The sequence below is a fragment of the Leiobunum rupestre genome, chromosome 5 (genome assembly GCF_980474605.1).
Source record: "Leiobunum rupestre chromosome 5, qqLeiRupe1.1.hap1, whole genome shotgun sequence".
NCBI lineage: Eukaryota > Metazoa > Arthropoda > Arachnida > Opiliones > Sclerosomatidae > Leiobunum > Leiobunum rupestre.
The window spans coordinates 59,537,713-59,552,476 of NC_143388.1; the positions used below are offsets into that span (position 1 = coordinate 59,537,713).

Consider the following 14,764-nt stretch of genomic DNA (forward strand, 5'->3'; position numbering starts at 1 on the left):
AATAACGAATTAATAAAAGGTAGACTAACCCAACGCGTTATTACTAATCTTTAAAACATTATTTATTTCTGAATACGCGTATTTATAAATAGATACTGTCTTTTCACTACGTGGTAATGGTCGTTTATAATGTTATAACTAAAATTACCACTCTATTTTCAAAATAAATAAAATTTACACTACAGTTTTGCTGAACATTTTGTAACTGGGCTGTGGGATTTTCGCTCATCAAACATTGGCAACACTGCTTTAAGGAGAAAATCTAATTGAATTTCTTACGTTGCATCGCCCAAAGATTCAGTTTTCTGATGGCGAATAACGTTTTCATGAGAGATGCCACGCATTCATCGCTCAGGTCCACCTCGGAACTCAAGCGCAGCGCCATTGGTAGCGTCCACTTGATCAGAGATTCAATTCCTGATTTCAAATCGCGCTCCATTTTCGATAGTTTGTCGAAAGCCACCTGTTCCGAAACTTCCGTTTTCGGATTCTTAAAAACACTCAATTTGTCCGCGATAGTTGGACACAGGCACAAGAAGAAAATTGGGAGAAAGCACCCCGCAACCGCGTGAAACCACCTCATGATAGAACACTAAATTTACCCGCCGCGCTTCTTCGGAAGAGTCCCGAGGTACACTTTGTCTCTTTCTTTCTCTTCGGAGAAGATATCGGAAATTTTAAATAAATACTCTTCAAAACAACAATGACGTTTCTATTCTTACCTATCATTGGCTGCTCTCCCCGACGTTAGACAGGGTAAACTCGCGTTATAAAACGCGTGTGCGGAACGTTTAGGAATGTAGCTTTATTGCGCGTACACTGCTGCCCTTTACGAATCTCCGTAGAACGAACAAAATCTGTCTTGTATAAATGTCTATAGTCGTTAAATATTTTCTAAGGAAATTCAGCTATGTTGGAAATTAACTGGTCAGCTTATATTGAAAGAAGTAATTTAATTTGCACCTAGAATTCAATATTACTTGTTAGCCCTGACAAAGGCATGGAATTTTCGTTCGCTATAAGAATTATTAGGTTAAATATATCAGCTTATAATAAATTGGTTTCTGACACTCATTCATTCTAAAAGCGTAACATTTATTTTCGTTATTTTTGAGTTCGAATATAATTATTTTTATTATGTGAAACACAATATGTATTTATTAACACTCGGGGGAATGCTTATATTAGTAGATTTTTAACGTTGCTAACCTTCCCCCTCATGATCTAAAAGCTCCTTCCCCCTAAAATAAATAAAATCAACCCAGTGTCTTTTGGTGTCGAGCATGGTGGACAAATAAACACATTGTTGCTAAAATATGACTGCATGAAAGACTTTTAAATAGTCTTTGAAACAAAAAATAATTCATAGCCGGTTATAGAGTTTGTGCTGCTGCAACTGGACATTTAACCGGTTGGTTTTTGGTTTCTCTTTATACTGCCAAAGCTGAGAATTTTCAATGCATAGATCTAGTAGCATTATTGAACAGGGGGGCAAGGCAGTGAGATAGGGGTTTATTTAAGTGTCTATTAGATAGAAAAACTACCCCATCTACTGTGTAATGAAAGAAGTTTCGTGGATGTTTGTCATTGCGGGTCTGCGGGTCTGCGGGTCTGCGGGTCTGCGGGTCTGCGGGTCTGCGGGTCTGCGGGTCTGCGGGTCTGCGGGTCTGCGGGTCTGCGGGTCTGCGGGTCTGCGGGTCTGCGGGTCTGCGGGTCTGCGGGTCTGCGGGTCTGCGGGTCTGCGGGTCTGCGGGTCTGCGGGTCTGCGGGTCTGCGGGTCTGCGGGTCTGCGGGTCTGCGGGTCTGCGGGTCTGCGGGTCTGCGGGTCTGCGGGTCTGCGGGTCTGCGGGTCTGCGGGTCTGCGGGTCTGCGGGTCTGCGGGTCTGCGGGTCTGCGGGTCTGCGGGTCTGCGGGTCTGCGGGTCTGCGGGTCTGCGGGTCTGCGGGTCTGCGGGTCTGCGGGTCTGCGGGTCTGCGGGTCTGCGGGTCTGCGGGTCTGCGGGTCTGCGGGTCTGCGGGTCTGCGGGTCTGCGGGTCTGCGGGTCTGCGGGTCTGCGGGTCTGCGGGTCTGCGGGTCTGCGGGTCTGCGGGTCTGCGGGTCTGCGGGTCTGCGGGTCTGCGGGTCTGCGGGTCTGCGGGTCTGCGGGTCTGCGGGTCTGCGGGTCTGCGGGTCTGCGGGTCTGCGGGTCTGCGGGTCTGCGGGTCTGCGGGTCTGCGGGTCTGCGGGTCTGCGGGTCTGCGGGTCTGCGGGTCTGCGGGTCTGCGGGTCTGCGGGTCTGCGGGTCTGCGGGTCTGCGGGTCTGCGGGTCTGCGGGTCTGCGGGTCTGCGGGTCTGCGGGTCTGCGGGTCTGCGGGTCTGCGGGTCTGCGGGTCTGCGGGTCTGCGGGTCTGCGGGTCTGCGGGTCTGCGGGTCTGCGGGTCTGCGGGTCTGCGGGTCTGCGGGTCTGCGGGTCTGCGGGTCTGCGGGTCTGCGGGTCTGCGGGTCTGCGGGTCTGCGGGTCTGCGGGTCTGCGGGTCTGCGGGTCTGCGGGTCTGCGGGTCTGCGGGTCTGCGGGTCTGCGGGTCTGCGGGTCTGCGGGTCTGCGGGTCTGCGGGTCTGCGGGTCTGCGGGTCTGCGGGTCTGCGGGTCTGCGGGTCTGCGGGTCTGCGGGTCTGCGGGTCTGCGGGTCTGCGGGTCTGCGGGTCTGCGGGTCTGCGGGTCTGCGGGTCTGCGGGTCTGCGGGTCTGCGGGTCTGCGGGTCTGCGGGTCTGCGGGTCTGCGGGTCTGCGGGTCTGCGGGTCTGCGGGTCTGCGGGTCTGCGGGTCTGCGGGTCTGCGGGTCTGCGGGTCTGCGGGTCTGCGGGTCTGCGGGTCTGCGGGTCTGCGGGTCTGCGGGTCTGCGGGTCTGCGGGTCTGCGGGTCTGCGGGTCTGCGGGTCTGCGGGTCTGCGGGTCTGCGGGTCTGCGGGTCTGCGGGTCTGCGTTCGCATTTTCGGTGCAAAGTGTAATCACTGCGTACGCAGTTTCTCGAGATTTCTGCGTTTGCAATTTCTCGAAGGGTTGGCAAAACCACCGTGTGACGGTGAGCGTTAACGGATTCATTTGTGGTTTGGTTTGGATGGTGTTTTTTCGCTCACCGTCGTAACGGTTTGGTGTATTACGTTTTTGTAATGTTTATGCGTAGGTTGTGAGTGTTGAACTTGTTGTGTTTGTGTTCTGATGGTTGTGCATGTTGAGTATGTTGTGTTTATATGGGCGTTTTCTCTCCAACTTCTTCCTAATGACTTTGGGACGGACCGAGTGCTGAGTGTATTCGTCTTAGTATCAATTTGCGATCGCATCGGGCGGGATTTGAACCCGAGGCCTCCTGCTTGACAGGCGGACGTTCTACCACAGAACCACCGACACTTGTTACGCCTTATTGAAAATTAGACCTTCAGCTTTATCGGAAGCGTATTTAATAGAGTACGAAATGTTGGTTTAATTGAAATAGAATTGAAATTGAAATTATTGCATCGAAGAAATTCTAATTTAGCGTTTCTCTATTGATTAAAAACAAATGCGCCACCCAGGTTTCGAACCCAGACCATTCGGCTTGGCAGTCGAGCGCTCTACCACAGAACCACCGATGGCTGCTTAGGTTCACTGAAATTAAGACTCGCATCGTAAGCATAATAGGTAATAAAGTCTTTTTTTATTAATGAATTTATGAAGGCCTAATCTGGTTTTTTTACGAATGAAATTTTAAAGGTTAAATCTTGTTTTAGCGCAGTCGCCGAGATTAGAGGGTTAAAGGGTAGACCCTGTGGGTGGTCCACTTTGTTAGTTTTTTTGTTATTTATTTACGGGTATTATTAACGACCTATATATAGTTGTGTTAATTCAAAGGCGATAATTTACCGTTTATTGCTTTAAGAGCTGGCGGTTAGTCAAGTGGCTCTCTGTGCTTTGTTGATGGTAAGGTTTTTGCTTCTTGTAAATATATTTGGTGTGGATATTTGGATATCTACGATTTCTAACGCAGTCAAAGATTTCCTGGGTGTGCGAGTCATTATATGATATTGGAAATTGGACGGCATTGGTCTTTTTCATGCGGTATGTGTCACAACGTCAACTGGAAGTCTACGAGCGTTGAAATAAAATGAGCGTTAAAGATGCGGCAAGTATTTCGTAAGCGAGAAAAATACATCTGTAGATATTTCTTTCATTAAAATTTGCTTAGTATTATATTCAACTGATAAACATGTACTGTAAAAAGGGTTTAAATTCAATTGTGATTGTTTTAGTAAGTCTAACTCGCTGTTGTAGCTACTTAATTTATAATATTCTGAATAAATTAAACTCGATTGTTTTGTCTCAATTATTTAAATTAAAATTAAAATTTTATACCGGGCAGGGTTCGAACCGAGAATACGTTTTTCGTAAATAACTCTGAATTGCGGAGATATCTTTGGGGGTCGTGTCGAGAAATTAATACCACTAGGGACCATTCTTCCGAGGAGAAGTATATTTTGGCTAGCCAACTTGTTAAAATAAAATTTTCATTAATCGTAATTTGTATCTCGAAGATACGAAATTCGATTTAATATATTAGAATATTTACCACCATAAAGCAGAATGTATTCATGTGAACAGAGAATACTCAAGCGGCACCCTGTTTGAATCGTGACTTCTCGGGAAAAAAACCACGCCCATGCGCCTTTCTGCGTGTAATACCTCCCCATTTTATGCCGTTAATGGGGAAGACACACATATTTGTAACGCGTAAAAATATAAAAAGCTGTTTTTTCAATTAAGACAACTGCAATTTTTTCTTACAACTTTTCGCGAAATAGTAAGGCTTTAAAAATTATTATATCTGGGAAATTGAGCAAAGCAAAAAAAAACCATAGGAACGAAAAACATTGATTTAATAAATATAAATATAAAAAATACTTCACCATAAAAAAATTTATTAAAATAATTTAAAATATAATAAAACATAGCATTACGCAATTCAAAATTATAAAAAATTAAAAATCTAAAAATAATAAAACCTTGATGAAGAGAGGTCAATCCAGCAGCAGAAAATGAATAGAATGCAGGTGGTGCAGGCTGTACAGTCACAAGTATTCGGCCGTTGCGATTTTTCCAATCTATTTAATTTTTCTCAAATCTATAAAAGGTAGAGCCATGAAAACAATGGCATTTTTATTATTAAATAATTTTCTATTATAATCAAAAGGTGTTTTTCACCAAACATAAAAATTTTCGCGGGCAACTGAAAAAGTAATTTTAGTCAATTCATATTTAGAAAGTATTATTTGTGGCTCTCTAGGACCAATGGTTGAAAAGATATCGACGAAATTATTTCCATTCGAATTTTAACGAAATTACCTCCATTCGAATTTTAACGAAATTATTTCCAATCGAATTTGAACGAAATTACCTCCATTCGAATTTTAACGAAATTATTTCCATTCGAATTTTAACGAAATTACCTCCATTCGAATTTTAACGAAATTACCTCCATTCGAATTTCAACGAAATTACCTCCATTCGAATTTTAACGAAATTATTTCCATTCTAATTTGAACGAAATTACCTCTATTCGAATTGAAACGAAATTATTTCCATTCGAATTTGAACGAAATTACCTCCATTCGAATTTGAACGAAATTATCTACATACGAACTTGAACGGAATTTTATAATTTCAAATTTGAACGCTACAACCTATAAATATAAACGTTTTTTCACGCTTATTCATTCCATTCATTAATTTATGCTATATTATTCAAATTTGAAGGAAAGAATCTCTTTTCAAATATCTATGCTCTAACATTCAAATATGAATGGCTCTTTATTCAAATTTGAATGCTATAACCTTCAAAATTTAACGTTTTATCACGCTTTTATAAATCATTCATTTTTATCTAATGTATATTTGAAATTTGAATGAAATATTCTGCTCATTTTTCTAAGCTTCACCCTTCAAAATTGGTTGTTATATCGTGAATCTATAAACCATTTAAAATAAGTGTTCGGCCACTCAATTTTCAGCGAAAAGTCTGCATTAAATTAATATAGGAATAATCCATCTAGGCTAGCAAACTTATTTTTTTTACTTCCGACTCAGTGGGAAGTTCGAGCTCTGGTTTTTAACCTGAGGGAATGGAGAATGGCAGCTGCAGCGTAACATGCACCAGAACTTGAAATGGTATCAACAGAAAGTTCATCGCGTTTCAAGCAAATGAGAATTGCCATGGTAAACATTTTTGCTGCTTCCACAAAATGCGAATGACCGTCTTTAAAATGCAACACATTAAAACTCTATAAGGAAGTTTATCGTCAGTGGCTCATAAAATAAGTAAAAACACAATGGGGTTGCGCAAAATTTCCTTGAAAATGATTTGGTTTTTAAGTTATTCACAGATATATTTATATTTTACATACAATCCCTACGAATTTGTACATATAAGTTTGCCGTAGAATGAAGCCGATGCCACCGATACCACCGTCAATTTCTTCGTAAGGCTCCAACAATTTATGCCCTCGGTATCTCACTAATAGTTTTGTTACTCTGATATCGTACCTCAATCGCCAGACGGTAACAGCAAAATTATCTCTACTTCCCATTCCCCCCCTACCCCCCTCCCCAATCGCTAGAATTTGTTATCGATTCCAATCGCTATAATTTTCATTCTCTACAATTTGTATTCCCCAGCGCTGCTATCTTATCTCAATAGCCAGACATATCGGCTCCCCCACAGACTCTGACTTCCTCCCACCCCAATCGCTATAATTTTCATTATCTAGAATTAGTATTCCCCAGCTCTGCTATCTTATCTCAATAGCCAGACATATATGCTTCCCCACAGACTCTGACTTCCTCCCACGCCAATCGTTATAATTTTAATTCTCTAGAATTTGTATTCCCCAGCGCTTCTATCTTATCTCAATAGCCAGACATATCTGCTCCCCCACCGACTCTGACTTCCTCCCACCCCAATCGCTATAATTTTCATTCTCTAGAATTTGTATTCCCCAGCGCTGCTATCTTATCTCAATAGCCAGACATATCTGCTCCCCCACAGACTCTGACTTCCTCCCACCCCATAGCTATAATTTTCATTCTCTAGAATTAGTATTCCCCAGCGCTGCTATCTTATCTCAATAGCCAGACATATCTGCTCCCACACCGACTCTGACTTCCTCCCACCCCAATCGCTATAATTTTCATTCTCTAGAATTTGTATTCCCCAGCGCTGCTATCTTATCTTAATAGTCAGACATCTCTGCTTCCTCACAGACTCTGACTTCCTCCCACCCCAATCGCTTTAATTTTCATTCACTAGAATTAGTATTCCCCAGCGCTGCTTTCTTAACTTAATAGTCAGACATCTCTGCTTCCTCACAGACTCTGACTTCCTCCCACCCCAATCGCTATAATTTTCATTCTCTAGAATTTGTATACCCCAGCGCTGCTATCTTATCTCAATAGCCAGACATATCTGCTCCCCCACCGACTCTGACTTCCTCCCACCCCAATCGCTATAATTTTCATTCTCTAGAATTTGTATTCCCCAGCGCTGCTATCTTATCTTAATAGTCAGACATCTCTGCTCCCTCACAGACTCTGACTTCCTCCCACCCCAATCGCTATAATTTTCATTCACTAGAATTAGTATTCCCCAGCGCTGCTATCTTATCTTAATAGTCAGACATCTCTGCTCCCCCACAGACTTTGACTTCCTCCCACCCCAATCGCTATAATTTTCATTCTCTAGAATTTGTATTCCCCAGCGCTGCTATCTTATCTTAATAGTCAGACATCTCTGCTCCCTCACAGACTCTGACTTCCTCCCACCCCAATCGCTATAATTTTCATTCTCTAGAATTTGTATTCCCCAGCGCTGCTATCTTATCTCAATAGCCAGACATATCGGCTCCCCCACAGACTCTGACTTCCTCCCACCCCAATCGCTATAATTTTCATTCTCTACAATTTGTATACCCCAGCGCTGCTATCTTATCTCAATAGCCAGACATATCGGCTCCCCCACAGACTCTGACTTCCTCCCACCCCAATCGCTATAATTTTCATTCTCTAGAATTTGTATACCCCAGCGCTGCTATCTTATCTCAATAGCCAGACATATCTGCTCCCCCACCGACTCTGACTTCCTCCCACCCCAATCGCTATAATTTTCATTCTCTAGAATTTGTATTCCCCAGCGCTGCTATCTTATCTTAATAGTCAGACATCTCTGCTCCCTCACAGACTCTGACTTCCTCCCACCCCAATCGCTATAATTTTCATTCACTAGAATTAGTATTCCCCAGCGCTGCTATCTTATCTTAATAGTCAGACATCTCTGCTCCCCCACAGACTTTGACTTCCTCCCACCCCAATCGCTATAATTTTCATTCTCTAGAATTTGTATTCCCCAGCGCTGCTATCTTATCTTAATAGTCAGACATCTCTGCTCCCTCACAGACTCTGACTTCCTCCCACCCCAATCGCTATAATTTTCATTCACTAGAATTAGTATTCCCCAGCGCTGCTATCTTATCTTAATAGTCAGACATCTCTGCTTCCTCACAGACTCTGACTTCCTCCCACCCCAATCGCTATAATTTTCATTCTCTAGAATTTGTATTCCCCAGCGCTGCTATCTTATCTTAATAGTCAGGCATCTCTGCTTCCTCACAGACTCTGACTTCCTCCCACCCCAATCGCTATAATTTTCATTCTCTAGAATTTGTATTCCCCAGCGCTGCTATCTTATCTTAATAGTCAGACATCTCTGCTTCCTCACAGACTCTGACTTCCTCCCACCCCAATCGCTATAATTTTCATTCACTAGAATTAGTATTCCCCAGCGCTGCTTTCTTATCTTAATAGTCAGACATCTCTGCTCCCTCACAGACTCTGACTTCCTCCCACCCCAATCGCTATAATTTTCATTCTCTAGAATTTGTATACCCCAGCGCTGCTATCTTATCTCAATAGCCAGACATATCTGCTCCCTCACACACTCTGACTTCCTCCCACCCCAATCGCTATAATTTTCATTCTCTAGAATTTGTATTTCCCAGCGCTGCTATCTTATCTTAATAGTCAGACATCTCTGCTCCCTCACAGACTCTGACTTCCTCCCACCCCAATCGCTATAATTTTCATTCACTAGAATTAGTATTCCCCAGCGCTGCTATCTTATCTTAATAGTCAGACATCTCTGCTCCCCCACAGACTTTGACTTCCTCCCACCCCAATCGCTATAATTTTCATTCTCTAGAATTAGTATTCCCCAGCGCTGCTATCTTATCTTAATAGTCAGACATCTCTGCTCCCTCACAGACTCTGACTTCCTCCCACCCCAATCGCTAAAATTTTAATTATCTAGAATTTTTATACCCCAGCGCTGCTATCTTATCTCAATAGCCAGACATATCTGCTCCCCTACCGACTCTGACTTCCTCCCACCCCAATCGCTATAATTTTCATTCACTAGATTTAGTATTCCCCAGCGCTGCTATCTTATCTTAATAGTCAGACATCTCTGCTTCCTCACAGACTCTGACTTCCTCCCACCCCAATCGCTATAATTTTCATTCTCTAGAATTTGTATTCCCCAGCGCTGCTATCTTATCTTAATAGTCAGACATCTCTGCTTCCTCACAGACTCTGACTTCCTCCCACCCCAATCGCTATAATTTTCATTCTCTAGAATTTGTATTCCCCAGCGCTGCTATCTTATCTTAATAGTCAGACATCTCTGCTCCCTCACAGACTCTGACTTCCTCCCACCCCAATCGCTATAATTTTCATTCTCTAGAATTTGTATTCCCCAGCGCTGCTATCTTATCTTAATAGTCAGACATCTCTGCTTCATCACAGACTCTGACTTCCTCCCACCCCAATCGCTATAATTTTCATTCACTAGAATTAGTATTCCCCAGCGCTGCTATCTTATCTTAATAGTCAGACATCTCTGCTTCCTCACAGACTCTGACTTCCTCCCACCCCAATCGCTATAATTTTCATTCGCCAAGATTTCTTCTGCTTCTCCCCTCCCCCTCCCCAATCGCCAGAATTTGTTATCGCTGCCATTCACCATAATTTTCATTCTCTAGAATTCCCCCTCCCTAAACTCCATAATTGTTACCTCGCAATCCCCAGACCGTAATCAGTAGATTCTCTCTCTGCTTTCCCCCAATCGCTATAAATCTACTCACTGCTTTCCCCGCCGCTTACCCAATCGCTAGAAATCGGTTTTCCCCCATTCGCAATAAATCGCAGCAGTTTGCCAGAATTTATTTTCCCTATCGCTAGCCAATCTCTATATTTTCCTAGTGGGGGTTCCCTCTCCGAAATACTTCATGTACCCAAAATTGGATCGCGAGTTTTTTTTTCTTTTTAGGGGAATCTCTATGGGAGTTTTACAATACAAAAATATAACAGGTCCAGTTTAGGGTACTTTGGGTCCATTTTGGTCCATTTGATTAATTCGATCTTCGAAAGGGATATAAACAATATCAATTAAAGGGATGAAACTACCTTCTGCAAGCGCAACTTCTATAAATAATTTAATAAAAAGTTCTACCTTACGTATTTGTAGCGTCTAACAGCAGTTTCGTCTGACATATGATACAAGCGAGATGCATTTGTCGACGACAGTAGTCGCTCTTGGCGTAGGTGGAATGTCCCATTCTAGTGAGAGGTACCTTTTTTTTCCGAGGGTGAATTATCCATCAACGGACATCGTGTGAAGAATATGGCATGTTCAAGTTCTGGCACGTCTCCTGATTCTAAGTGTTCTAAGATACCGTGGCACTTGTAACATCGTACTTCATCTCCACGCTGAATATAGTAGAATCCAGCCTCCGCTAGTTTTCTTTAGGGACATGTGGGTTTTTCCAATGACGAAACGTTTCAAGTCGATACGCTTCGATATGCATAGCCGCTCTAGACAAAATATTTTCTATAGTTTCAAATGATACATTCTCTAATCCAACATGCTAAGCCTAATTTTCTCAATATGGTTTAAACTGGTTAGGCCTAAATATCTACGCTTAAATTTCTCAATTTAACAGCTTTTTCAATATGCAAATTGTTTTAAAAATAGTCTACTACAAAAATAGTAACTTACTTTCTACGCTAATCTTAGCCCTACACGACCTAATTTAGGCATAATTTTCTATTTCTAATACGTTAAAATACATTTCCAATATGCAAAAGAACGCCTTAAAATTTCATTTTAAATATAGTAAAATAATGTATGAAAATAGAAACTTACTTTTTCTCTTCTATGGTCGGAAATCCTTAAGCCTATACCGTAAAATAGTCGACGAACGGCTATTCCCTAGGACTGAAAGAATGCTATATGACGTGTAGATAAGGCTCTTGAGATAATATCGAATCTGCAACTAAGAGTTGATTCCCTTTGGTTAATGACTACACAGACGTTATTTTTCAAGTACCAGTGTGGAAAAAACCCATTGACACTATATCAGGATGACCCCTAACGTAATTTTTCGAACTAATAATTATCACATGTCGAATATATTTAACTAGGCTTAAACAACAACTGAAGATTGTTTCCTATTGGTTGAGATTAATCCATCACGTGATCAAAACGACAACTAACCCTCAAATTCTATTGGTTGTCTCTCTGAGTTAACAGTTCTGCGCACAGTGGCACCGCCAGCAATAGGCACGAGTAGGCACGTGCCTACGTGGAAAATTAGAAGGGGCCACCAATTTATTAAAAAGTGGGCCCCATTTTTTCATATTGATAAATTTTCCGTAGCCGAATTAAAAGAGAAATTGCTGAAAAATTTCAAACTTGTGACTTTCAACTAATGCACATATTTTATGGGTTTATGTTTACTCCATTTAAAAAGGATAATACCCATTGTATAATACCAGGGGGTAAGCGCGTAAGCAAAAACGCAACGGGTGCCTTAAGCAGCCGTCACTTCTCCTCCCGCGGAGGGGAAGTTACGCGCGTGGCAGAGAAAAATAAACAAAACAACAAGCAATCTTGTGACTAGATTTAAGGCTTGTATATAGTTCTCTTCGCTATATATTTTGACGACTATTTTGAAATGACCGTCCGTGGCAGAGATGTAGACATGTAGTGTATTTTTTCAAAGAAAAAAAGGGTGACTCACTTTCTCTAAAAATTTTGTTAACAGTCTACTACCCCCTGGAAGTAGGCTGCCGTAAGCACGCACCCACGAAGCAGGAAAAAAAACTATTTCAGGGCTTATATAGTTAACATATCACGCCCCTGAAATAAAAAATATTTTAACTACATAAGCCCTGAAATAGTTTTTTTCCTGCTTCGTGGGTGCGTGCTTACAGCAGCCTACTTCCAGGGGGTAGTAGGTCAAACTTTGAAGCCCTCTAGCCCTCTTTAAACTCGTCGCAGAGAAACGCGACGAAAACCTGTATACTTCTCAGCTCATCCCCTACAACCACCAGAAATTTCTGTACTGACTATTGAATCGCCCTGTATAGAAGTTGACAAAGTAACTTTGTTAGTTATAGTAGTAGTATACATTTAGTTTCAAATGGTTATTCATACCAGCGAAAAGAACTAGCTAATGTTTATAATTGTTATTTTTACCTCTTGACCCCTAGGAGGGGTTATACAATCACCGTGTCTGTATGTCTGTGTGTCGGTCCTGCGAACGCGTTCGCATTTTCCTGTCAAGGTTAATCATTGCGTACGCAGTTTCTCGAAATCTCTGCGTTCGCAGTTGCTAGGACTGTCGAAGGGTTGGCAAAACCACCGTGCGACGGTGAGCGTTAACGGATTAATTTGCGGTTTTGTTACGTTTAGATGGTGTTTTTTCGTTAACGCTCACTGTCGTGACTGTTTTATCTCAGTTTGATTGGATATTTCGTTATTGTAATGTTTATGTTTAGGGTGTGAATGTTGAGTTTATGTTATGACGGTTGTGGGTGTTGAGTTTGTATTATGACGGTTGTGGGTGTTGAGTCTGTTGTTTTTGTGTTTGTTGAGTCTGTTGTGTTTGTGTTTGTTGAGTCTGTTGTGTTTGTAAGGGCGTTTACACTTCAACTTCTTCTTATTGACTTTTGGGACGGACCGAGTGCAGAGTGTAATGCAACCTCTCAATGTCCAATGGCAGGGTTTCCACCAATTGTTCACGGTATTCGTCTTAGTATCAATTTGCGATTTCTTGGCGCTGGCCGGAAATCGAACCCGAGTTTGCTGCGTGCAAGAGATTTACTCTAACCGACGCTTGTTAAGCTACGTTGTTTTTCGAAAACCACTTTGGCGAATGTCCTTTACGAAGTTATAACGTTAGGTACTATAATTTATTCTACATCATTTTAAATATTTATAAATTATATTAATCTTATATTTAATTAAATATTTATAAATTATATTAATCTTATATTTAATTAAATATTTATAAATTATATTAATCTTATATTTAATTAAATATTTATAAATTATATTAATCTTATATTTAATTAAATATTTATAAATTATATTAATCTTATATTTAATTAAATATTTATAAATTATATTAATCTTATATTTAAAGGTTACATTTAATAAAAATAAAAACCTATTTTTTCGTGAAGCTTACAGTATAATATATCATAAAAACAGTTCATTTATTATTTTGTGACCGTAATTAATTTTTAATTCGCATTAGAAAGTGGATATTTAAGCAGACGACGCGATTCACTCCAAAACGGGAAAACGCTAGTGGTCACATGTTTATATTAAGGCCGACGTCACAGGCGGGAAACTGCCTAAGCGGCAATTTAAACCTCGTGGTCGGTAGTCCTAAATTTCGAGTGATTTAATTTTACATTTTAGCGATGCAACAAATAGAACCATATAGATTTGAGCCAGAAAGAAATAGTAGTAGTTCTAGTGAGTCTGATATATCGGAAAATTATAGTTATAATGAATCAAATGATTCTGATGAATCAGATGATTATGGCCACCGCTTAGATGTAGATGTGAATACCTGGTGAGTGTATTAATTTTCAATTATTCAATTATTTAATTGGTTTCAACCATGTGATTAATTTTAAATGAATGCCAATTAGGTGTAGATGTACAAATTGTAAAGCTATGGCAACGGAGGATGAGTGTACGTGCTGTGTAGAGCAGAGAGAAGTTAGAAATAAAATGGAAGAAGTCTCGTGCATTACTCTACACCCTGGATTTGAGGCAGTGTGCCTAAATATTTATGTTTTAAACACAGCGTACCGATTATATGCCCGGAACTTTATAAGATGGCTTGGGTTACCTAACAATGATCCAAATGCGTACGTATAACCATTGACAAATAATTTGTCTATGTATAAGTTTGGTTTTCATTATTATATTATAACAATTATTTCATTATTATTTTGGTTTTTAGACGATTCAGATATACAGCCTACAGGCAATTTGTTGGCATGATTTACAAAAATCTGGGTGAGCGATTGAGAGTAGTGATTCCATCCTGTGTTATCTCTCGCATTCGTGCAAGATTTCCCTCACCAGATGACACTTACCAAGGATATCTACATGTTTAAATTTTAGTGATTGAGATTTAGTCAAATTCTTTAGAAAAGGTTCAGTTATATTTGTCATGAAAAAGTAAATGCTCCAGGAGTTTAATAAACTGGTCTCATTTTTAAAATAATTTACAAGGGTTGTCATTTTTAAAACTTTTTACAAATTTAAAATAAAATTAGAATTTTTTAATCAGTCAGACTGTTAAAGAATCATTAAACTACTTTTTTTGGCAAAATCTACTTGTAAAT

At 40.9% G+C, this 14,764-nt stretch overlaps 2 protein-coding genes across 2 annotated transcripts in view; one reads left to right on the forward strand and one right to left on the reverse strand.

Moving 5' to 3' along the window:
* LOC149945465 (nose resistant to fluoxetine protein 6-like) overlaps positions 1-638 on the reverse strand; it is a 52,066-nt gene extending 51,428 nt beyond the window's left edge. Inside the window, exon 1 of the mRNA XM_090175126.1 lies at positions 280-638. Within this exon, the coding sequence (XP_090031252.1) occupies positions 280-583 (304 nt within the window). The 5' untranslated portion in view covers positions 584-638. The remainder of the gene's footprint in view (positions 1-279) is intronic.
* Positions 639-13,746: 13,108 nt separating this feature from the next.
* LOC149945466 (P2X purinoceptor 7-like) lies at positions 13,747-14,607 on the forward strand. The gene is made up of 3 exons (XM_090175864.1): positions 13,747-13,980; positions 14,060-14,281; positions 14,377-14,607. Exons 1-3 carry the CDS (start codon positions 13,826-13,828, stop codon positions 14,531-14,533), a joined length of 534 nt encoding a protein of 177 aa, XP_090031990.1. The 5' UTR covers positions 13,747-13,825; the 3' UTR covers positions 14,534-14,607.
* The last annotated feature ends 157 nt before the right edge of the window (positions 14,608-14,764 follow it).

Bases quoted from the DNA above. Each gene is read 5' to 3' on its own strand.
- LOC149945466 (XM_090175864.1), top strand. From the start codon at position 13,826: ATGCAACAAATAGAACCATATAGATTTGAGCCAGAAAGAAATAGTAGT. The intron at 13,981-14,059 runs GTGAGTGTATTA...AATGCCAATTAG, and splicing joins GATGTAGATGTGAATACCTG to GTGTAGATGTACAAATTGTA. The intron at 14,282-14,376 runs GTACGTATAACC...TTTGGTTTTTAG, and splicing joins CCTAACAATGATCCAAATGC to ACGATTCAGATATACAGCCT.